Source organism: Rhipicephalus sanguineus, chromosome 1, assembly GCF_013339695.2.
Source record: "Rhipicephalus sanguineus isolate Rsan-2018 chromosome 1, BIME_Rsan_1.4, whole genome shotgun sequence".
NCBI lineage: Eukaryota > Metazoa > Arthropoda > Arachnida > Ixodida > Ixodidae > Rhipicephalus > Rhipicephalus sanguineus.
In genome coordinates this window covers 258,138,796-258,164,991 of record NC_051176.1, presented here as the reverse complement: position 1 = coordinate 258,164,991, position 26,196 = coordinate 258,138,796, and the positions used below count along the sequence as shown (strand labels likewise).

Sequence of the window (26,196 nt, the reverse complement as noted above, 5' to 3'; positions counted from 1 at the left end):
GTTGGCCTTGCTGCGCGCTCACAGGCTCCGCAGGCGTCACCAAACCGTTGTGTGCGAGGATGAAAATGTCGAAGATCTCGTTGTGTGTCTGCTGATAAGCAGACTGCAACGAGAAGAACGGCATAGAGTTCCGTTGTATGTTGAGAACGTCGTGCCGGCGTATATGGACTTTGAATTTAAAAAGTTATTCCAACTGTCTAGAATTACTTGTGCAGCCCTGGTTGAGGAGCTTGAAGCTTCGGCATTTTATCCTCAAGGCCTCCGAGGACGACCGAAGATTTCGGCCGAAAAGACTCTTCTTGTGGCACTGGCCGAGAGCGGCTGAGGGTCCCGAGGCCTTGCATTCCGTGAAGTCCACGCAAAGATGGTTGCGAGCGCTCATCGTCCCTTTTGGCGTCTGCTAGCCAGAAAACGGCCAGAGAGCTGCCAGACCAAAATCGTCCAGGCGAGTTCTGGCGACCCGCCGGTCGCCAGATGCAGCCAGAGGGCGAAAAACGAATGCCCACCAGAAGTGCGCGCGCCGTGGCCGGAGCAACTCGAGAAAAAACGAATGCGTTCTGGCTGTCTCTGGCAGCCCGTGGGTTGCCAGATGTAGCCATCCCGCAGCAACAAGCTGCCGACGAATTCTAATAATTCCTGAAAAAGCCGCGTCGCTGCCATCGCCGCGTTTTTTTTTTGATCACCGTTCTGTAACATGGTGGCGTGCTTTGTGGTTGCTTGTTTTAGTGCCGGTTCACGATGGGGCAATACGCGAGTTTCACTGCGGCGTTTAAGCTGAAGGTGGTTGATTACGCGCTCGAGCACGGCAACTGCGCTGCCGGCAGGCATTTCGGCGTCGATGAAATCAGAATACAGGCATATTTAACGCGCTCGACAGAACGGAAGATAACCTTCTGTGGGGACTGCGATGACACTGCCAGTTCCGACAGGGAATCGAGTGGCGACGACACTGACGCCAGTGACGCTTCAGACTCTGAATGAAAGTTAGGGGGTCTGTGAATGAAAAAATTAAAGGGCAATATGCAATGCATGTAGTTCCTGCATAATGTGTGCGTTTATTACAAAGGTAAGCCTTACTCTACTTTTATTTTTGGTTATGTTCATGATAGCTATGGTAAGAATTCTGATGCGCGACTTTTTTGCGTTTTCGGTGCTCGAAATATTATTTCGCGGAAGATTTACCCCGTGTAATGATCGCACCCTGAAGTTGGCATCAATTTTTTTAAAAATAAAAGTGCGATCATTATGCGAGTATATACGGTATATCTATACCCTCCTTCTCACCACTGCCTTGCACCCTCAACTCACAGACACGCTGGCATCGCCGGCGATCGCAGAACTCTCATGAGCGCACTCGACGGTTTGAGCTTCGCCCAGTCATGGCCTACGATATTGTGCGCCGACAGGTTGTGCGCAATCTCGAAGGCACAGTGTGCCCGGCAGCCGTCTGGCAACAAAGACTAAGCTCGCGGAGTGGTTGATATCTGCTCTGACAGGTGCCGCCACACTACCAGCCGATCTTATATTATTCTCCTGTACAGCGACAACCCGCAAAAGCATGTGGACAAACAAAAAGAATTCGAGAACGATCACCGATAAGCGTAAACTCGGGCAATGTGGTTGTGTCATGTGGATCGTGGCATTGAACGGATAGCGAGAGTGCGACACTCATTGCAGCGACGAGCTGAAGGGATTCCGCTCGCCAGATGCCTCACAAACATTGCACGATGTCGCAGCTTTCTAAGTCACCAATTGCTAGATATGTGGTAGACAACACGGCTAGGGCAATTCATTGTGTCCAAGAAGAGAAACCTCGAGATAAACACTGTTGCTCAGCTCACGTCAACACGGAGTACATTATAACACAGGCAGACAACGCCTGCTGCCCACAGGAGGTTCAGTGACGTGTACTGGACATATCCAATCAGATCAGCCGCCTACATGACGTCGCGCTTCCAGTACAACGCGCACTGGAAGTGGGCGGTTTGAAAACGCGTTTGGCTGAGCCGCTGTGATCGGTGGCGATTTGCAGCTTTAAAGCCTTGTAATAAATTACACAGCTTACGCAAAGAACTTAAATCGGTCTGTAAATGATCCTTAGGACTTGCTCTACTGTCCCAGTGTGTTCATACAAAATCGTCAGAACCGTTTCAGGGTCCCTTTAACGAGGGTTCAAGTGTTTAACTTTTTCTGTGCCGACATTTTTTTTTTTGTTGTTTCAGAATACACCCAAATCTTTCTAAATTTTAAGGACTGATTTATAGTGAGCAGCGTTTGTTGTTGCAATATTACTAGACCTGCAAGTTTTTTTCACAGCATCCAGTTGCAGGTAGGCCTGACAAAGCAGCTCTTTACGAAGCTTGGCACTTCCTCTGCTCTTAAAACGAAAGCATGCTTTTCCTGTCCTCCTTGTGAGGCCTCATTTTATTTTCCGAGGAGCCCCGCCACGGTGGTCTAGTGGTTATGGCGCTCGACTGCTGACCCGAGGGTCGCGGGATCGAATCCCGGCCGCGGCGGCTGCATTTTTGATGGAGGCGAAAATGTTTGAGGCCCGTGTACTTAGATTTAGGTGCACGTTAAAGAACCCCAGGTGGTCGAAATTTCCGGAGCCCTCCACTACGGCGTCTCTCATAATCATATCTTGGTTTTGGGACGTTAAACCCCAGATATTATTATTATTTATTTTCCGAGGAAATGAAATCGATGAGGAGCTGGCAACAGTGCATTTTAGTTGAGGCACTTCACATTACAGAGGTCGCCAGTGGCCCATATATTTTTCTCGCAGTTTCCAGTACTTCGTTTCAGCTCCAAATACATACCACTAGAGCTTTCTGCCTCTAAATGATTACAGGAGATGAAGAAATGTCCACTAACGCCATGGTTCCAGCATTGAAAAAAGGCTGCCATCATTGCAGCCAGTCGTGTAGTGTGGCCTTGACATTTTTAAAACCCAGGGGAGCCAGACTGCTGTGCACTTCCACCAACTGCATCCACAAAAAATAGCATGCTGGTGCCATTGAATGATGCAGCATTTACTCAAAAAAAAAAATGTTATGATGACTGCCACTTATCTGTGGCATGCAGGAAGGAAAAGGAAATAACTGGACAAATGAGGCTCATCGTTCTTACTGGATGGGTTAGGAATACATCCCATAAAATTATGAAAAAAGGCCGATGTAAGTGATAGAGATATTTGGGAATAAGAAAGAAGCGGTGCCAAAGTAGGACTGCTGTCAATGTCATGTATACAGTGAGTATATTGGCTGTCCTATGTGCCAGTATGTTTTATCTTATTTGTTGTTGCGAGAATTTTTTTATATCCCACATAGGGTTTACAGAAACAGCTTTTCCCACAAGGCTTCGTCTCGAATGTTCCCTGTCAGATTTTTTTCTAATAATATTTGCTGAAGTTTTTCAGTCAGGAGTATTCTACCCCCTGCCCACTAGGTGCACCATTGGGTAAAAAAAAAAATTGCGTATTACTCAAGAAATAACAGAGCAGTTGTGATGCCTTTCTATGGCTCGCAAAGCACGAAAAGGAATTTCTAAAAAATAGTTGCTTACCTCCTGTGACACTACAAGGCACTCTTCCTAGTGGTTGTGCACAGCTCCAATATATGAGCGGCTGTTGCTTTTCTACAGCCTTTTTCTACTTGCTCGCTTTTGCACACCTTCTGTACGTGAACGAAAGAAAAGGAATGGATCAAGGGGCCCATTTTCTTAGTTAGACATAGCCATACGAAGCCAACAGATAACAAAGCCAAGGAAAGCATACACTTTAGGAAAAAATCGAGTATTTTGGGAGTACTATTTCTACCACACAACTATAATCGTCATCCACCTCGCATACTTTCTTTGCGCTATCACTGCGGTCCCAGTACTTCCGGTCACGAACGGCGCGTGTGTTAGTGTCAGCATGACATAGCATTCTTGATAGGAAAGTGGCGAGAGCCAGGTTTATGCCGTACATGTACGGCGTCAACCCCCAAGGGTTAATGACTGATTAGTACTCACGGTGCCAAAGGCCTCATGATTTGCTTTGCAGTGCGGTGCCGCGGCACAGACCCGTGTCATAATTTGAGACATACTTTTCGTTGCCGCTGGCATATCCCGATTATTTTTCTGCCATTGACCTCATTAGCTACAGATTGTACGTCCATAAATAGCTATGTAGCTATAGTGGGTTTGATGGGAGTGGACATAGGTCACTTTCTTTGACCACTTCAGCTTTTGCCGTGTTTGTGACACTGTGCACGCATTACTCAGAGTTACAGCAAAGCTATACACTCTGAAAAACAAAGAGCGTACTTGGGGCATCTTTCTCGCAACAATCGTCGCCTACCTTGCATGCCTTTTCTTGCATTATTGCCTACCTAGTACTTCAAGGTCACGAACGTGTGCGCTATCAGCCTAACATAGCATTCTTGACTGGAAACAAGCGAGCAGCAAGTTTTCAAGAATGGAAACGGAAGCGAGCCAGATGGCGTTTATTCTTGTGGGACAAAGAGACCCCTAATATGCCTTCTCTTTTAAAGTGTGTGTGGGCTACTCGCCGCAACCACTGTGAATGGAATCATGTGGTGGCCATTGACATGATCATCGATGGGGATCGTGTATTTGTGAATGCACACCGCCCGTGAGTGCCGAGTCAAAGCTCAACTGCTGTTTGCCACAACCACTGTGGATGAAACTGCGGTGCTATCCTTGCGATCACAGATGGTGATTACTAGGTTCTGAAGGCATGTCGTTTAAGGGGGTACGAGGGTCTTAAAATAGCAAAAAATCGTAAAAATTGTCAACTATTGGAAATCAGTATTTCAGGTATTTGTAGTTCAAATTATGCTCTGGAAAAATACTATGTTATGGCAAAATGGCCTTTCTTTTTCTTACATGCTCAAAAAATTAAATTTAAAATGTTTTTACATCATGAAACGCGATTTTCTCAGCATTGTTATTTTTGTGAAGTGAATCTGCCTTACGGAAGTTTTGAGGAGGTTTCTATGAACATATTTAAACGAACTTGGTATCATTTTTTTCAGCAGCACCTGAACTACAGGCTAAAGCTTTTCTTTTTTTCTGAACGTCGATGCAATTGTAATTATTTGATAAGTACCAGCTAATTACTGGAAGCTAACTTTTACCTTCCAAGTTTGAAAATTATTTCTGATCAAAGAAACAGCTGTTTTGACATCTAATTTGCTTTAGCCTGTGAGGTGGACCTTTTAGAAAAGCCACGTAGTCCTGAAAAGTAACTTTTTGTATTCTAAGTTACCATAACGACCCGTAAGGAATTACCTAATTACAATGAGAAAATTTGTCATAACTTCCTTTCTAAATGAAATATTTGAAATATGTTTGCAGATTTGAAATCTCCGTTCAATTATACACATGCACGCCAGTTTTCATTAAGATAGGACAATAAATAAAAAAATTTTTTTCGAGACCCTCATCCCCCCTTAATGCAAGGCATTAAACGCAAGAATAATGGCAGCCAAGGAAGCAGTGACTGATCACCCACCCCATTCCCTGCCTACGCCAATGGTTTCCCCATGATGACTCTCTGTCGACTACAAAGTAATTTCCCCACTGTCAATTCACATTGAAGTCTGTACAAGTTGGTCCAGTCTTCACTGATTTGCTCCAAAATATTTATTATTAGTTTTACAGGGTGTCTACCGACCGGGAAAACCGGGAATTCTCAGGGATTTCGGGTAGTCTGGAAATTCTCAGGGAAAACTCAGGGAAATTGTGCTCCCATCAGGGAAAATCCACAGTAACTTTATTGAAAGGCGACGAAAGTCGTGGTAGCGCTTGCTCGATATTCTGTGAACGTATTTTTCAAATCAAACGGCCGCTGCGGCTGCGGGGAAGTGGCGCACCTCGATGCTGTCATCGCCTTCGGAGTGGTGAAGTGGGAGAGAATACGGCTAATGCGTGGCGTGCGGGAACCGCGAACCACGACACATCGTATCGCGCAATGTTGTCATGGTGTTCTGTGAGTACGCGCTGTAGTTCTGTAATCTTTCTCGCGCGTGCTGTGCGTTAGCGCCCGATATGGTGTTTTTGTTATCGCCGCGTGTCAAGTAACAAGCATGATTTGTTGTAGAAGCGGTAGCAGTAGATGTAACGAGCTTGAGTTATCTTGCAAGCGATCGCGATCGTGCAGGAAGCGGATGTCTTCGACAAGGCTCGTATCTGCAAGCCATCCCGATCGGCGAGAAAAAAGACGCTTGTTGGCTGTTATCGGAGAGCTCACTCGCTCTGATCCCGAGCTTCAAAGATGCTATTTAGGACTCCGTGAAGAATATAATAAATTTCCAGGCGAGAGCTAGCGTAACTGACGGGCCCATTCACAGCAAGTGAAAGCTTTTTTCTTTCTTTTTTCCCCGATGATGGCACTGCTGAAACAAGTTTTGGGCAGTCGACTGAAATTTTTTGGGGCTGCAGCTCGCAATTACCAGCCACACCACGTGGATGTTTGCTACAAAGCCGAATTACAAAACTTTTCAGAGCCATGGCATAGCGGCGACCGAAATTCGCGACACCGGCAGGGGTCCCACATGCTCGATTCGGCGCGCGATGTCGGAAAACAGTAACGTTTCCACCATAGTCGGATGTGCCGTAATTCAGGCTGTTGCTGTGCTTTCATGCGATCTTAGCCCGCAGCTATATTGCTTTTTTTTGCGATAGCAATTACATAGACACTCCGACGCGAATTTTTTGCTTTCGCCATGATCTTCCTTATCAAGTCCAAATTGCGATTACATCACCCCGCGCGTCGTATGCTGCATGTGCGAGTGAAAGCGCGCGAGCGCTGCCGACGAACGGGGCTTAAAGGGACACTAAAGGCAAATAACAATTTATGTCAGAGTGAAAGCCCAATGCATGACAACTTCTAAAACGGCAATATTATCAACAGCAGTGCCCTACTTACCGAGAAATTAAGCTAAATGTATCACATGATGAGCGCCACGAGTGGGACATTTTCGAAGTGATCCCGATGACGTATGGAAGTCGGCCTACAATAAATCACTGGTAATCAAACTAGCAGCAGTAAAAAAAGAACATTCCGAGCATCAAAAGACGTAATAAAATGCTGTTTGTTCGTTTCCGCTTGATTCATGGAAAACAAAACCTCCGTGGCGTTGCCATGGGGAACGGCGCGCGTGGTTCAAAGGTTCCGTTTTCGCCGAACTGCGCCTCGCCCGTCTCAGTGGTAGTTTCGGGATCGCGTACTGCCGTGCGTGTTATGCGCGCTCGTGAAAGTCACTCTGACAGAAAGTTCGACAAAATGCCGCATTCGTGTGATATTGCCGGATGCCCGAATGGTGCACAACGCCTCAGCAAGGAAACCGGTGTGTCTTTTCACTGGGTGCCGCGGAATGAACCCTTACGCTCGAAGTGGCTTAGTGTCATGCCATTGCGCCAGTGTGCTAAACAGTCAAAACCTCTGCGTGTGTGCTCGCTGCACTTTCGTACTGAGGATTACGAGACCAACCGCAACTTGGTGAAGGCTTTGAATGTGCCCATCCGAGCAAGTCCTTGCCGCAGCGCCCGTTGTTGCTACTGTGGGTCCCGCTACTTCCGCTTGGCTGCTAGTAGTGTCGGCGGCCGCGCAGTAAAAGCGGGCAACGTTGGGCACGGCAGCAGTGACGTATGAAAGTCGTATTTTCAGGCGGGAGATTTGAAGCCCGCTAACGCGATGCGGAGCACTAAAAACGTGATTTTATTTCAAAATAAGCACTTCCTTGGCACAAAAGCAGCACTACGAGGTTTCTGGACCGCTATTTCAACAATCAACGTCGACTTAATATTTGCCTTTAGTGTCCCTTTAAGCAGACATGAAACGAGCCGACCGTCTCATTCGCTCGATGGGCGCATGGAGATAGGAGCCGGCGCGTTGTGAAGGTGGGGGGGGGGGGGGGGGTCTGCGTGAGTCCGACCACGGTGTAAGAATATACTCAGGAGATAATGTTCGGGTTCTTATCAGATGACTTGCAGAGGGCGCTACGAAAAGCGGGGCAGTCGTCTCCATAGCAACGCGCATGCTGCTGATAACGTGCATTTTTTTGTGCCATTTTGCTGGATAATGTGCAACCGCCAAGCGGCGTCGAGGGGCGAAATCGAGAGAGCAACAGGAGAGGGAACGGCGAGAGCGGCGGCGATGACGCAGCACCACCGTGATTCGGCTACTCGCGGGCGCTCTCCGCCTCAAGCCATTAGATGGCGCACCGCTCAACGGACCGACGACCGAACATTTTTTGGCCGCTTAGGCGCGCGCAGTGTCAACACCTGAATATTCTTACACCATGAGTCCGACAGGAAGTGCGTACTTTGTACCAGCGGGCGTGGTCGCGTGCGCCGCGGTATCTTTAGTGGGGATCAGCAGACGGCTCATACATTTGTAGGTGTTGTGCTCTAATTGCAAAACTTCCGTTGAAGCCATAGCAGTGGCAGATCCCAGGGGGGGGGGGGGCGGTAGCGGCGATCGTCCACCTCCTTTGTCAGGCTGCTTGTCGAGTTTGCCCCCTTTGTCAGGTTGCTTTGCCTGCCACTGTCCAAAAAGGGTAAAGAGGATCTTGTCCCTGCTCTCTACCTCTCATTGCTCTACCCTTTCCTGCTTCCCTATGCACATTTCCAACGAAGGCTTCTTAGGCACCGCCATAATCCCCTCTGGGCTGTTGTAAATATGCGTGACCCACCAAAATGCACTGCTGAGCGTTGGCTTCAGCCTTTGTACCCCCCCCCCCCCCCATTAGGTACCTGAATCCGCCCCTGAGCCATAGATCATAGATAGGGCACTTCTCTCAGTGCAGCGGCTGGGTTTCCTGACGGAGCGAGCTGCTAGCCTATATTCATATAAAATTCCTCTTTGTTGCTATCGGATTTACTATTTTGCTCTCGCGGTGAAACTGTGACTTTTTTTCTAACGTGGGATGGTTTTTGATGTTGTGCGTTCGTGGAGAACAACATGATAGCAAAGACCCATGATAGCAAAGGCGTTGCATTGCTCTGGTCAACGCGCCAGGATTTGACAACAACCCGCAGCAGCAGAACAAGCGCAATTCCACAGTGCATTAAACCCGCACTTGTTTCGTCTTTACATGTGACACTCTGGCAAGGCATCTAACTGTGATTGCTGCATCTCAGGCTCAACAAAATTGATTTTTTTTTCACGCAAAAAATTAAAAAAAAGTTTTTTCATGTTGCCATATTAGTCGAGCATTCTTATGGCATTTTCAGTTTAAGATTAATCCTTCAGTAACTATGCCTTGCATGAAAAGTCTAATTTCAGTTTAACGAAGTTTCGATATAACGAAGTGAGTTGCCGCTTTTACCAACTTCGCTATATTGAGGTTTATCTGTTGTATGTACTATTCAAATGGGATTAAGTCGTTTTCTTTTTCTAACATGCGTATTAGAGAGTGACATCACCGAGCGATATGGTCTCTACCCATCTTGACATAAAGCGAAGTTCTGTTTCACTCAGGGAATTTCAGCAATAACACTCAGGGAAAACCTGGAAAACTCAGGGAATTTAGAAATGTCAACTCGGTAGACACCCTGGTTTTATTTCAATCGCCAGTGTTGTATTTCTTTTTGTGTATGTATGACTTAGTGTGTTTTTGTGTGTGTATGAACTTAGCAGGCGGAGGTGTTGCATTGCTAAGCTCAGGGTCGTAGGTTTGATCTCTTGCTACGGTGGCCGCATTTCGGTGAGACCGAAATGCAATAGCACCTGTGTACCTATATTTAGGTGCACGTTAAAGAACCCCAGCTATAAAAATTAATCTGGAATTTCCCATTACCGTGTGCCTCATAATCATATTGTACTTTTGGCATCTACTGAAACCCCAGAAATTACTATGTGTGTGTGTTGCCCCTCACCCTACCCCCCTCCACATGATAACCTCGCACAAGGGCTCTTAGTGGTACTGTAAATAAATAAATAAAAAAAGCACTGCATTTTTAATATTTATTAAGGGTGTGCAAAAATTTGAAATTTCGAACACGAATAGAATAATTTCCTTGTTCGAAGCATATTCAATTCGAAGAATGCATGTTTGGATCTTACTGAATATTCGGCCACGGAGGCAAGTATTTGGACTAATTTGAATATTTGTATAAGTAACTACATACAAATGTTACACATTATTATTTTTAAGGCTAAACATCGCTAATACATACCCATTAGGTTACATTGTACTTTGCAGTTACTGCATACTACCGTTCAGTGCATAGTTATGCTGCGTTTCTGGCTTTCAGTGATGTTTTACTGTAATCACTGAGAAATACACATGATCCACGCAACACCTGCGTGCTTTGTTTCAACCTTATGGCCCGCACGCCCAGGTGACAGGAGCGTTTTTTTTTATACCAATCTTTATTTCAACATATGTACTCCAGCTCCTATACAGCATATGTTCTACATTGGCATTCTATAAACTTGCCTAAACAAGAAAATAACTGCCAAGAATGTTTCCTAAACAATGTTTAGATCCTTTGAAAAAGAAAATGCAATGTGCAGGTATCACATTACATAAGAGAGGGGGTCTTTTTCACTTGCAGACGTGTTGTTACAGCACGCAAAGGGTGCTCACCTTGTGAACCTGTCATGCACTTAATTTTTCTGCATGATAATTTGTAATTAGTGCATTACAAAGGTATCTTCAATGTGCGGCAGCCTAATGACACACAGTTTCATTAATATATTTTATTATAGTAGTGAAAGCTATTGTTACTTCTGGTTTTACAACTTTTTAATGATGCATGAGCGGCCGAGAACAGTAAAGGTCAGGTGGAGCGACGAAGTTAAGAAATTTGCAGGCACAAAATGGAATCAGCTTGCGCAGGACAGGCTGGGTTGGAGATGATTGACAGAGGCATTCATCCTGCATTGGACATAAGATAGACTGATGATGACGATGATGACATATCCACTATTCGAAGACATTTTTTTAAATCATATTCGAAAATTGCAATATTCGCACACTCCTAATATTTATGTTTCGATTGTGCTTGAACACTGCCTGGGGCGTAGCTGGGATTTTCTTTCAAGGGAGTTTGAACACCACCATCCTCCATCCCCTGAAACCCTTCCCTCCCATGGCTAGGCCAATCATCACTATGCCCCTTATCACGTTTTCTTTATCATTTGTCCATTGTGAATGCTTCATTTGTATTTTGCATTATTTAATAGTTTTGAAATTGTTTCATTAGACTACTGCTGCAAAAGCCTGTTTCAACTTCTCAAAAAAAAAAAATAATAATTTCCCTGCTCCGGCAGCCCATTTTACTGCTCCATAAAGAATTTTCGCCTGCTCCAAAAACTGCTCCGAAATGGTCTGGGCCAGTACCACCACTGTATACATTGCATTACAGCCAGCTAAAAGAGGCCAGGGGGCTTACTCAGCCGATCCTCAGATACATTTAGCGGGGCATTCAAGATATGGTGCCAAAGGCAACTTCAGTGGGAGCTTTCTTTATAAAGCTTCTTATCGCTGGCAACTCTTAACAGTTGCAGTGCCAGAGTCCCTTATTTTTTAAATAACTGCTTGTACTGCTTACTCTTTGACATAACTATTTATATGTTGCTCTGAACATGTCCTTATTATTCTTTTGTCTTAAAATTTGCAAAAGAAAAGGCAGTCCAAAGGTAGCCAAAACAACCTCCGTGCCTCTGTTGATTTCATTTTGAAGGATTTATAGTGCTCTTACTTGATTTCCATTCTTCTTGGCATGCTTCATATCCTTTGCACAACTGTAGCGAGCACTGTATTAAGCAATGTCTGTAAATGCGTCAGATTTACACAACATTATTTGAAGGCACTCGATATTCTATCGTAACAAAAATAATGTCATAATACGTTGATTTGTGTGATTTATATTAATTAATGTGGATGAAATTGTAATTAAATATATATTGATCCTGAAGTCATTCATGTTCTGTTTTTGCTTAAACAGAATCAAATCTCAGGCTAGAAGTACAGTGTGAATTCCTTTTCGATCATGTTCATTTTGAGCAAAGAAAAATGATACTCTTGACATGGCTCATGTAAGGCGGCACGTCGAACGACTCGTTGAACATAGTACCTGGTGCCTTCAGCAAAGTTGTCATATGCAATAGTATGCTGCAAAATTAAGTTGAATGAAGACACATGTATTGTGCAAGAGGTTTCATTTATCCAAACTTGAATGTATATTGCTTTTTCTTAGCCGCTAGTCAACACAGCTAGCAAGAACTAGTGGTGTATACAATTGTGTACAAAGCGTCTCAAACAGTTAAACAATGTGCGGGGGGGGGGGGGGTGATGCAGCACGCAAGGCTACTGGTTCTTGACAACAGAAATAGCCCTGATGACAGCTACCAGGTATCTCGGATCACTTGTATGATGAGTACCACCAGCAGTGTTGCAGGTGTCACACTTAGTGGTGCACGAGATGAGACAAAGGAAAACCACTAGCTCTTGCAACTTGCTGTCCATTCCGTTCAAACCACCATGTACATGCCAGCAGCAAAAGGCTGCCCTGGCTTTACTGCAAAGCCACTTGAGCAAAGCAAGACGGTGCATTCACTTGGTTTCATTGTTTTTCCAGCTTAAAGGGGTGGTGCCACCAAATTTGTGGCTTGCGCGTTCTTTGCTGTAAGCGTTTCCTATAGCTCCAGAAAGCATGATGCATGCACCAAGATTCATGTATTCTCGCTAAATAATTTAATATGGCCTTTTGATGTGGACAACTTTCGGTTTCGGTTTCTGGGCGCCGAGGTTAAGCAGTGACGAAGTGTAGGAGGTGTGGTCACGTGACCACATAATGCTGTGACGCATTTAGCCAGGAAGCGATCGAAACTCGGTGAGTGATGTAGCAACCGATGCTTTGCCGGTACTATAGTGAACTAGAATATATTCTACTTCACTACAGCCGCTACGTACGTTGCGGAAGTGGCGGAGGTCCGGAGGTCACTCACGTTACTACGGCAGATTTGGTGTGACGTCACTACAACTTTCGTTGCCCATCCTACAGATCTACGTCACTGTTGGCGCGCTAGCGATGGGTTTCGATCGGGAGAATGGGCATTTAGGTACACTTTGGAAGTGAATTAAAATATATTCTGAACGTTTGCTGTGTCCGACCCTTCGTGTGGAATGTCCTTGCATACAGAGGAACCCCACACCAGGCTTGTTATAGCCTCGAAATTTGATGGCACCACCCCTTTAATCCACTGAAGTTATGTTGTGCCTAGCCCACCATGTATGGGCTGTGCGTGCATAGTTGAAACCGTGACAGAGCAGCAGCGCTGACAACGTGAATGTGTCTCAAATGTCCATATAATTGCTACCACTATAAAACAATGTACTGCTGTTCACAGTCTGCCCTTGTAAATTTACTTCTTGACTTGTGCTCCATGTCAAGGTAAATGACCATTAATAAATAGTACATATGTTTTCCACACAAATGATGTAAGCTTATGGAAAACCCTAAAAAAGACATGCTATTTTAAACTCTTTTGTATTATATGAAGGCCATGCAATTCCGTGGGTTATATCCTGCAGACTTTTCAATTACTTTATTAATTACATAGGCGAGATTCACTGATGGATAGCTCTTTCACAAGCCAGCCTAAATTTCGGTGCTGGTTGAAGTGCTGCTCCATCTATATAGGAAAAAGTTTTGAGTCCTAATATGTAAGAGGGCAGCCTTTTCAATGTATGCATAAAAGTGCAACTTTGCAGTGTTTATAGCAGTGTAGCGCACAATTTCTTCTCCTTTTGTTGGTATTTAATATGGTACTGTTCTGCTTGTGTGCCTGCAGGACCTCACGCAGGCACCTATTCCTGCACAGAACTTGATGAGCCCATCACCGCACAAAGGCCGTGGCAGGCCTCCAGCAGTGACGCGGGCATCAGAGGTGGTGGCTAACTGTGCTGCAGCATGCAACTGCCATGCCTACTATGACAGCTACAATGCCCAGCCGCAGCAGTTGCCGGCACACCAGCAACCACTGCATCTGCAGTCTCCTGGCCATCTTCAGCCAGCCCACCAACAGCAGCAGGAGCTGCAGCGACACCAGCAAGAGATTCAGCGACACCAGCAGGAAATGCAACAAGAAATACAGCAGCAGCAGCAGCAGCAGCAGCAACAACAACAGCAGCAGCAACAGCAGCAGCAGCAACAGCAACAACAGCAGCAACAACAGCAGCAGCAGCAGCAACAGCAGCAGCAGGCAGACCAGCAGGCCCAACAACAGCAGCAGCAGCCACCGCAACAGCAGCAACCACAGCAACAGGCACAGCAGCAGCAACCACCTCAGCAGTCTCAGCAAGACATTCAGCAACAGCAGCAGCAGCAGCAACAGCAGCAGCAACCGCCACCACCACGGGAATCCCAGCCATGAAAGAATGTGAGGAAGGTGCCATTGATTTATGCACCTCCTTTATTTTATTTTCGTCACTTTTTCTGCTTGTAGCTGGGGGCAAGTTGTCTTTATAATAATTTTCTATCTGGGAATATGTATTTGGAATATTTTAATTTTTATTTTTGCTTCTAGTGGAGGCATGCTAGAAGCCACCACAAGAATTAGAGCATTGAAGAGACATTGCCTTCATGCTAATGAAAATTTTGGATTACAGTCGGCTTTCTTTTCATTTAGGGGTTGATTGCTCTTGAGTTTTTGTTGTCTTTTAAGGATGATCTTTTTTTAAGACCATCTTAATGTTAACAAACTGCATTCATTTTCTGCACCGAGATTGCTGCAACGAATTTACTTTCTTTCTTTATGTGGATGTTTTCTGAGATTTATGCTTTGCTTTTTAAAATTTCATTTATATTTACAAGTTGGGGTGCCGGTTCATAGCCATGTTCGGTAAGCCAGGGCTTGAGATATCCTTTGTTTCTTCTGAGCCTAAACAAAACTGACTCTTGACCATTGTTGAAATGGTACATCATTTGGAAGCTGAGCAAGCTACTTAAAGCTACTCTGTCCTTTATCCTGCTGCTTTCTGGCAGTCTAGCATTAATGGAAGTTGTTATCTAGCATGCATGTATCTGACTTTAAAATGTGGAATGTATATAGCACTATAGTTGCTACTCCAAGCAATACTTAGCCGTGTTTCATTTTCTGATGGCTTCGCTGTGTTTCCTTTTTTTTTCGTGATAAAAATGGCAATCGTTTGGTACATCTGCTATTCAATACATGAGCGATTGATCCTTGAAGAAAAATATGCGTTTGTAATGAGACGATCAAAGTTCTGGGATTCAATTTTTTTTTTTCACTGTCATCCCAGAGGTATTGCATTGAAAGTGGGAAAGGCTTTGAACAGCTATTTTTGTCACAGTAGCTTCATAGTACCATTTAGTATTGCCAATTTGATGTGTAAAATTTTTCCCTATGAATGGTGTTAACATTGCTTCCACATAAATCAAAATAGTAGTTCCTACAGAAAACAACACATTCATTTGGTTTTCGATTGTGTAGTGGCTGTGTGAAGAGTTTACTGTTGTTATAGTGGCTAGCTATACGTCAAACTTGCTAGTTGCTGTGCTTTTCTATGCTTTTCTTTTTGTTTCTTTGTGGCTATATCGGTGAACCTATCTATTTTCATCTTTCCGAGGTAAATTTTGAGAGTGTATTTACATTTACGTTGTGTAGTCGGAATGGCTGATTTATGTCAGACCTTGTGTACTGGCCGTCACAACATAGCTTGTGGAAGTAACAGTGTAGTTAGCATCAAACAGCATTTTAGTGGAATGGAAAAAGTTTCGCTTGTTCTTTTTTCTTACTCATGTTTACTGGGCAGCTGCATGTTTTGTTCATGTCAAGGATATTATACAGTGTTGTTCTGCAAGTAAGATTGCTTGCAAGATTACTGGCCTCCAGCCAGGCTGTTTATTTCGTGTCAGATTCTGAGTTTTCGCTGGCTAGAAAATGTAGGTAAATGAAACTGGCTAAAAGTCATCATGATATAAAAGTAGGAATTGAATTTTCCCTTCCTAGAAGCCAGAAGTTCCACTGAATAGGACGTTGGCATTGAAAGGATCTTACGCGTATTCTGGAAGACTTATAGAAACAGTGGTTACATCAACCTAGCTTGGTGGCTGCAAAAAGAATAACATGGTTTGAACTGAGTCGAGGAAAGCAACTATTCCCCGAGATGCACTTGGTGTCGAATGGACGCTCCTGCTTTAGCAGCCCTGCAGCTAAATACACGTTATTTATCAGATCGAGCATTATGTCGTGTGGGTTATGTCATGTTAAACTTTTTTTCTTTTATTTTATTCGTGTAATGTAACGCTTGACGTGTGATATATGCCATCTTGTTCGATCAGTTAGATACAAAATCAAAAAGTGTGTATTGTGTTATCACCATGTTTGTCCCTACATATTGCTTTTTTTTTCGCGAGTGCTAAAGTAGTGTTTCATTTCTGTGGGGCTCATTATTTTTCCATCTCTTCTCCTGTACACAACTATTTCTTCTTTTTTCTGAATGTAAATGCCTAAGTGTTTAGTGTACCATGGTGTGCGTGCAGCTTTCTGTGTGGTGGTGTTTTGCCATGTCAGTTGCTTATGGCATTACAGTGCATATACACTTTTTAGTATTCACTTCACTTGCATGTCTCATGCTTGTACATTCCATCGGTGAAGATTTGTATATTTGTGTGCACAGAGAGTTTGAAATTCCTCAATTAAATATAGAACACTGTTTGCAGCAAATAGTCTATGACATGTCAGGCCATCCAGTGGATGACATCTTAAGGGGTTTTTTTAGGGGGTGTGAAATAGTGGGGAGCAGCCCAGGAACACGTGAGTGGCTTTTGAAAGTTTAGACAAAGCAGCTGCAGTAGCTCCAAAGGATGTGGCACTTATGTGGCTAGGAAATGAGCATAATGTGTCCACCCAGAAGGCTGTCCTATATTGCACGAAGATCCTGCATCCAGGAGAGTTGAGAGCATCAACAAGCAACTTGACTTCCATAGTCTGAACACTGATCCTTAGTTTGTCACTGTTCTTCACGTTAACTCAGTTAAAGGGACTGACAACCACCCGTACATGTCACAGGATGCTGGAGGAAATGAAAAGACCATGAATTGTAGTCATAGAATCGGTGATGCTGTTCACATTGTAAGCAGCAATAGTAAATAATTTTAAATATCCACAGAAATCTGCCAAAACAAAAAAATGATACACTGCGTCACCATGTGAGAAGCCTTAGTTCTGTGGGATGGAAACATTTAATTTAAATTGCAGTTCTTAAATTTCATTCACAATAATCTGATCATGTGTTATGCTTTCATTGTAGCTCGCATATAAATTTCATTTTTGGAAGTGTTGCATTCTTGTTATTTTCTTCACTATTTGAACTTTGGTGTTTTACATATTATTTCAAGTATACACATTCATGAGCATTAGCATTTTGAGTGTTATCATTGGAAAACTATCATAGTACTGGTCTCAGTGTTGAGGGACACATTTGCTATTTACTGTTTGGCTGTAAGCACAGCATTCTGGGCTGCGTCCATCAGGATAAGAAAAGTCATGTTTGGCAAAAGCGGGGGGATCTGAGCCATATTTATCAACAACCTTGTACGATTCACACTCCAGCATAGCGTAAGCAGTTTTGAACACAAACAGAAGAGTATTGAGGTTTGGATGCCTGCTTGTTTTTACATAGTATCAAACCATGACATCATACTTTCTGTTCACAAATTAAGCAGTTTTCATCATGCGTTGGGCAAAATAAACAAGGAAACTAGTGATACAAGCTACACTTAATGGAGCCCTGCAACACCTTTCGAAGTAATCGTCTAATGCTTTCACTATAGGAGTTTATTTCCTCATGAATCTCTTGTCACCAAAATATTTTGGATCCGTATAAGCGGAGTTACAGGGATTTGTTGCAGGCTCTGAGCATGCTGGAGGTTAGCCAATGATGGATGACAAGGGGGCAAGAAGCTACGTCAGCACACATCATGGCCTTCAGTATTTTCCCTTCATTTATTTCTTTGATCATGTTCGCACCCTTCCAATTCAGACGAGCTTCGCAAAAAGCCAGCATGTGTCAGCACCCTGTGCCACGATACCTGTGCAGCACAAGAAGTGCAACTTTCATGCTAAAGTCTGGCCAAGCTCTACGAAAACCTTGTGCACATCGGCTTTGTCCTGTGTCAGGTAGTGGATAGTAGCCAAATCCAGATAGCGCATTTTGAATTTAATTGGCTAAACACCAAACAATGCTTGCCAAGGCATCAATGAGGCATGTCGGAGAGAGTAAGCTAGTGCTGTTAAATGTGCTGGTGGTTTTGGAAACGTTGATGTGCATCAGTAAGCGCTGTCTTAGTGGGCTCAATATGGGACAAGGGATTGACTCAGGCACGTATTCGAAACTGCACAAGTGTAGTACGCCCGGTGCCGCCACGCATGAACGTAGAAGGGATGAAAAATTAATCAACACAGGTTGTCACAAGAGCCAACGTTACAACAAGCGGACTTGTCTTCTTTAGGGCTTCAAGGTTGCAGCCTTGAAGAAGACAAGCCCGCTTGTCGAAACGTCGGCTCCAGCGACACCCCATGGTGACGGAATTTTTCATACCTTCAAGCTTCCATCTTCCCCTGAACTCCTGCCTTTTATGAACGTAGAAGAAAACATAACATTAATGAGCAGGTGACCGTCGATGGAGACCGGAAGTGCAGAGATGAAGTACTTTATTGGTGTCCTTGAAGATAGAGACATGCATATGTTTTAGTCATTGAATGGAAACCGAACAATAGAAGTATTATGAGGATGTTTTGGCAATCATGAAATCGGCCAATGTTTGTGTCCATCTCACCAACCACATAATTGGTCCCTCTGACTGTGTACTTTACCGAGAGGAGAGCGAGTGATCTTTGGCTGTCTGAAATGAAATTGTAAGTTTCCTGCTGTACGCAGTGCGTACCTTCAGACTCTCCCAATATGTGCAAGAGACTCCTGATTTCTGACCAGTCCTCCCAATTGTACAGCCGCAGCCATAAATCTCCCGATAAACATCCCTAACCCCACCTGAAATGAAAATGGCAAAGGCTACCCAAATAGATAACCACTGATGTAAAGAAAGGGAGGGGAGGTCGCCGCATTTGTATGTGGCCTTGATTATTTGCTTTAGCATGTTATTTTTATCTCGATGAGGAACTTGTGACACCACACTGCAGCATACGTAAAGTTAGCTTCGCCATCGTACAATGTTATGGGGGGAGCATGCTAAAAGTGGGAACGGGATATAAGATTTTGCGGGCCAGTGCACATTTTGCCGTGTACACGTGTGTATATAATTACATGCACATTATGATTACCAGCACTGGTATAATTGCCAGTGTTTAAAAGCTTTATTGCAATCATTCGTAGCTGTGTATGATGTTATTGCGGCTCTGTGAATCAAGAATTCAAAACATGTGTGTTCTTTCTTTGCCATTGCCCCCTTGTCGTTTTGTGAATTTCCCTATGTTCGAGATCCCGAGGTTGGCAGGTATGGCAGTGCTATAATACGTGGCTCACATATTCACAGCAGCCTTGACTACTGATTGGCAGTGTTTTCTATGTTCAACACATGTTGCAGGGCCCATTTGAAAGCTGTGCCTACTATAAAAGTGCACTTTGTGGGGATTGTTGCTTCAGAGGTTCTTGAGGAGGGGTTGTAGAAGGTGTAGTATATGTGGGTGTAACTGAGGGGTTGGCAGGAAGGCTCTTCAATTGTCTTAATACGTCACATCCTATACGTTGCTAACTACCCTGCAGTGGTCTTGTTTGCTGTCATCTGCCTGTCCTCGGTTATTGTGTGATGAAGTATTTAGGCCAAAAAAAAGCTTAGCATCTCCCCTTGGTCTTCACTGTTTTGACTACTGTACATGAGTGAAACAACAAAGAACAAAAGACCACTGTGTATGTTTCTATGTGAGAGGTATTGGTGTATTGCCTGCACACTTTTTACGCCTAGTGTATTGGTTGCTGCTTTACTCTGTGTGCCAGGGGAGCTGTTCTCGATGTGTCCACCTAGTGGACATATCTATTTTGGCGGAGCGCATTCAGTTACTCGAAAAAGCAGCAAGCCATGATGTCATTGTGCTCTAGACCACATCGATGCACTGAACCCGCCAGCACATTCCCAGCTTAATATGAAAGAAAGTGGATGAAATGTTCAGTAACAGGACACTTTAACAAACTTGACAAGTTTGAACTTTCGTATGAACGTGTTGAGATGTTTGAAAACGATGCAGGGAATGTGCACCGACCTTCACAAGTTTGTTAGACGGGCGGCCGCATTAAACCTAATTCGAGGGCTAACGTGATCAGAGTTCATGCATGTCCTCTGAGATGTGCACCGAAAAGCGGATCTCTGGGGGCTGTGTTCATTGTGTTGAAGCACATCCTGTTCTTCTAGTGTGTGTCAAGAGTTGTGGAGGCTTCGTGATGTCAAAATGACGTTGCAGAAGAACCGGAAACGGGGCGCGCTGCTTGCCGAGCTCCAGCTAGTCAGCAGTGGCCGAAATGGACAGTCCACTAGGTGGATACATCGAGAATAGCTCCTCAGTGCTGGTGTGAGAGAGAACACTTACTTTCTGTTAATATAATGAGAATGGAAGGCCACTCTGGCGATTTCTTGACCATGTCAAGATAGTAGTGAGTGTTTGTTCCTGAGATGGTCCTGTCAGTGGCCTGATAGTAGAAATGCTCAGCAAATTTGAAAATAACCTTAAATAAGAAAGACGCACGAAACTGAAATTGAAACCCAACCAAGCAGTACTGCATTTGGGTGATGTACAAAGGGGCACAAATTGGAAGTCGTGCATGGCATGCCAGCCCGGACAACGTACAAGACAAAAGCTGTTAAAAGCCATGAAGAGCAAATGCTCAGCGGAAATGTGATCACACAGCCCCATTCGTACCATGTCTGTGGTTGACAGCAGGGTCTTTTAGCAGTGCTAATATACCGTACCGGCTGAAGAGTGCACATGCATAAACTTTACTGTGTGGAAAGTTTCTGTAACCAACACCGTGTGTATCCATACATGGTAAACTACGTGCCGTGCAAAAGGTGGCGTGTACTTGGCTTGTAAGAAGTTTATTGATCCTGTCATGGCAACGTGAAATGCTGCTATCCGCAAACTTACTCGTACTTCCCACTACAATATTAGGAAGTTTTAGTCAGACCGCAAACCTCTTTGCGTTAACATTCTACCTGATTACCGTAGCCACGAACTTGAGTGGACTGGACAGGTAGTGCCAACTGGCTGTGGAGAGATAGAACAGGCAAGCACATAACGTAAACAAGTGTATTCTGCTTTGTTGCTGGTTTAAATTTTCAGCAGCTGCATAATTCTGAATGTGCTGTCTTTAAAACTTTTTAACATCAACGACTCTGCAGCGGTTTGTTCATTGTGTCGCTGTGCCCTGGTTGACGTCACACGCTATGTGGGACTACAAACAGGTGGTTTGAGGTAAATAATAAAATTCGCAAGCAATCTCCGTATCTCTGAAGCCTGTAATTTTGCATAAATGACGGAAGTGTGCTAAGGAACGTACCCAGCAAAATTCATTAAGACCCATAGTACTCGAAAAATCGCTGGAGTTGGCCTTTACGACTTCACTTTCCTGCGCCATGGTTGTTGTGATGAAGAAACCACCCCATGGCACCTTTCCAATTTCGGTGCAGGAGTGAAGGAAATTACAGCCGTTAGCTGGTGTTTTCTTTCATATTGACACAATATTTTTAAAAATAATGTGACCTAAAGGGCATGCAAACATAGGAAACTGAATAAAATTGTAATTTGAATGACATTTGTCACTGTAATGAAGGTTTACTGTATGATGAAAAATAGCCTGTATTACCAGCCCAACATTCAGTGTAATAGCGAAATTGGGAGCGAGTCTTTTGTGCTGTTAAAATGAAAAAGCAAGAAGTAATTCTTTTTGTGTCACTCGCACAAGACTTAGTAAAGAGTAGTCAGTAATATAACACATCTATGTTTGTATCATTGGCATTGATAGTGCAGCTTCTATCAAAATGGTTATAGTCGGTTACAACCTAAGAGCTCCGCCCACAGCTATAGCTGTCCCTCCCACAGAGAATTTGCATAAATGCTCCATCCAATAGCGCTTACTCGTTTTTGTGATGTCAAGCGCTCGAGCGTTTCAGATAGGTGACTTTCCCATAACGGCTCTCGTTTGTGTCGCTGGCTTTAGGTCGGAAACTTGAACGTTCTGGTAAATTTCGTCAGGGATTCTGACATCGCCGCTCAGCCAAACGTAGTTTTTTAGGTAGTAATGACAAACCTTTAACTCCTAATACGCTTAGTATTTACATTAGCCAAGAAAAGGTACGGTCCCAGCAGAAACCAGCTAGCACGACTGTCTTCTACTGGTGAAGGTCAGGCGTGCTGCGGTTCTGTGGGTGGAGCATTTTTTCTAGGGTTGTAACGGAATCTATTTAGAGACCTGATGGAACACCTGATTGGGGTTGTCTCCTCTGTTTAGGGGCTCTTTGCTGCTTTTGTGTAGTTGAGAGCCATTTACACAATAAGAACTTGTATTAAAAAATTCTTCAGTACACTGGCTTACAATGTTATCCTTGCATGCATGCAGGCTTTGTTTGCATAACATGAAATCCACTCTTTTCTTTTTCTGTATAATGAAAATATGCCTTATTTATGTTGTTGATAGCTCAATGTCAGTGATTTTATTGTCTTTCTAAGAACCATACCAAAAAGGAAAAAGTGTCAGTGTAAGTTGAATTTTCAGAATCTTTGGCTTTAAAACCATAGCAGGGGAGAGGTATTCTGGCAGTGTGCTCATATTGCAAAAGTCTTGGGGTTAAGCTTTTTGGCACTTCACACGAAGGCTTGAATGCTCGAGTATGTTTATTTTTTTAGCTAGAAGGAAACGCTTTGACTTTGGTGGTGTCTGCTGGAGCTAGGATGCATTTATTATGGTGAAAGAGGTTGCTTTGTTTTTGTCTGAGTATGTATGCATGCTAATTATTGTCCTTTAAGTAGTTAGCCTAATTATGCCCCTCCGTAATTTTATTTTTGTGGCCAAATAACTTAGAAGCATTTATTTTTATTCCCCTTAAGCTTATATTGCTTTAAGTACAGGCAGTGCAAAGATCTAGCCAGAATAAAACATGAATGCTTTTTATGTTTTATTTCCGGAGCCCTCCACTACAGCGTTCCTCATATTCATATCGTGGTTTTGGGACGTTAAATGCCTACAATTATTATTATTACTTTTTATGTTTTACTGCAGTTTGGATTTAGCAGTGTGTGTGAATGATGTTTTTTGCTGGATATTGCAGTAGCAGTTAGCCATAGTATAATATTGGCCCGGAAGTTTTTGTTAAATTTTGCTTGAAGTATGGAGAATGACTGTAGTGAGGCGCTTGTGGTAGAGAAACAGTTTGCTGTAAGCTTGCCAGTAATTGCCTATTTACCATTGATGCCTGCTGGAATGCTTTTTCATATGGCGCAGTTTTTGTTGCTAAACTTGCTGCTGCTCCTTCAAGACGTACTGTGTCGCACAATTTTTTCTTCCATTTTTTATTGTTACTGGTGCACGGAAGCTCGTTTGTCGTATCTGTGTGCGTTCATGTGGTTGCTTTTGTAGAAGTTAATGCACTCTGCTTATGGCTTTATACTACCGTAGTCTTTGTGCTATTGATATTGCTATAAAACTAGCTGATAGGCAAAGGGTATCCATATACACGTTCAGATTGTGGGTGGCTTATTTTGCGGTTCATTTCCGTAAAATTCTGCCAGATGCTGCTGGAGGCAGTGCAGTGGTTTACGTCACGCACATATATTTTTTGTTTAGAAGGCTTGCACATATGTCCCTTTGATGTTCTTTTAAAAAAAGAAATGTTTACTCTTTGCTTGAGTAGGTGCACTAAAGACCTTCTGAATGTTGTTGAATCTGCAAACAAACAACAAATGTTATTGCTTTTCTCTGAACAAAGGCACTCTGTGTAAAGAGTGTTGTAGTCATCTTTATACTCATTGCTTCATGGCTATTGCACAGTGTGCAAGTATCCACAGAGAAGCACATGCCAAGTTCTGTCCTGTTATAGTCACTGCAAAGATTTGTCTGTGCAGTATGATTTTTCTTTTCTTCAAAATGGTGTCATGTGCACTTGCTCTCCTATCCTCACTATGCTGTTTTCTTCCTCCCACATAATGCATGCTAAAGTTCAGCAGTATGTGGCTGATGAAGCCTTCTAGTCTATTGAAAAAAAAAAAAAAACAGCTGTCTTATTTCTTTCAAATTAAACATTTATGCCTGTTAAATCTGAACTTTCTGATCCTTTAAAAACTTGTAATTTGTATTGTATAAGCAAGTGCACTGTGATAGTGATGAGAACGATTGGTGTGTTTTAAATGTTTGCTCTTTTTATGTTGAGATCTCAAAAACATTTTCCTTTTATTTCTAGTCGTATTTTCCCCCACCTCTATTCTTTTTTTTTTAAACTTCATGCATGTGGTACTGTCGCATTGGATATTCTAGTAGATAATTTGGTTGGTTCCTTAATGAGAACAGATTGTGTGTATCAGCTTTCTGATATAAACTGGTTAGAAATTTTTTTTAAATATCTGTTTGGCTGGCTGATTACACATTTATAACTTAACTGATTAAGACTTGAGCATGTAGAAAGGACGCTTATTGTAAAATGAAATTGCAACCAAATGGTTGCATTTTTTTATACCTTCAGTGCTGCGCATAGTTAGACTCTGCTGCTGTGCTCACCACATTAAATAACCTGCGCATGTCTTGCGCTTCTTTCTTCTCTCCTTTGTGCTTTGCTCATGCCTTTCTATCTGTCAAAAAATGCCAGTTGTTGCGGATAGCTGTAGCTATAAAAACGTCTATTAACTTTGCGTTCTTATGGGGACTTGAAAATTCTTTGTGCAGCTAAGCTCGTTAGTTGCCTTGCTTCCATTATGCTGAAGTACCAGATCTCATGGTGAAGATAATGTTGAGTCTTTTTTTCTTTTTATGTGGTATGTTTCCTATGTTTAGTCTGGAATATTGTGCAACAAACCAGCTGTAGTATTCTTGCCCTTTCCAGTGATGGAATAAGGAGGATGTACTGCCTGTATGCAAGAATTTATGAAACATAGAGTTTGTAGTTTTGCACTGTGTATTTTTGAATGGTTATAATGTTTTGTGATGCGTTTCTCTTTCTCTTAGCTTTTTTTTTTCATGGGTGTATCATGCACATGTAAAAGGGACGTTTTATTATTTTATTTCCTTTTTCATTTCGCTGTAGTAAGCTAGGATTACAGGTAGATTGTAGGGCTTGCAAGTGGTTGGTGATCACATTGTAATGTAATGATCCTACTTTTTTGCTTGTTGTTTCGCTTGGATGCATGAGAACCGTGATATTTTACTTTTCCCCCCTTGCATTGTGTATGCAATGGTGACAGCTTAGTAAACATTTGTTTTGAGCTACATTGTGCCAAACCGTTTCATTTGCATTTGCTTTTGCTTCTGGTATTATAGCAGTAAACAATAAAGGGTGTTCGTGCTGAAGTAAGCGTCTCTTTTCTCTTGACCACTGATGAATGGACAGTTGCATACCAGTGACGTAGCCAGAAATTTTTTTCGGGGGGGGGGGGGGGGGCTGGCATGTCAACACACACACACGCGCACGCACAGACACATTTATTTATTTATTTATTGAGAGAATGTGTGTGTGTGTGCGCGTGCACGCACGCGTAAGCGCTCGAGTCGCAATTCGCTAACAGTTCAAAAGCATATGCTTAACCGTGGCTAACTGTAACAAAAGTTCAAAAGTAAACAAAAGCTAGCGTGCGGCGAGCCAAGGAGTTGAGCAGTCCGCAAGAGTACTTGCGAGTCTTCCTGCGGCGGATGGGATTGCAGAGCAGTTTTTCTCGGGAGCCTCGTTTCGCCACCTATGCAGGTGGCATTGAGCGGAAATCGACCAATGTCGCATACGTTCTTGTAAACATCCAGTAGTGGGCCGCGGCTGTTGTTGCAAGCCGATAGTTTAAGACGAATGAACCACGACTCCAGTAGTTCACCTTTGCCCCACTTTCGTTCCCGAGCCAACGTCGTCGCATCGTTTAAGTCGAAGCTATGTCCTGTGCAGGGTTGTGCATGGGTGCATATGTGGCGAAAAGTCTATGTCATTTTGTTAATAATTGTTTTGTTAAAT

The 26,196-nt window shown here is 43.4% G+C and overlaps 1 protein-coding gene across 1 annotated transcript in view; it reads left to right on the top strand.

Moving 5' to 3' along the window:
- Positions 1–25,550, top strand: part of LOC119378692 (putative uncharacterized protein DDB_G0288537) — a 42,447-nt gene extending 16,897 nt beyond the window's left edge. Inside the window, exon 5 of the mRNA XM_037647739.2 lies at positions 13,814–25,550. Within this exon, the coding sequence (XP_037503667.1) occupies positions 13,814–14,395 (582 nt within the window). The 3' untranslated portion in view covers positions 14,396–25,550. The remainder of the gene's footprint in view (positions 1–13,813) is intronic.
- The last annotated feature ends 646 nt before the right edge of the window (positions 25,551–26,196 follow it).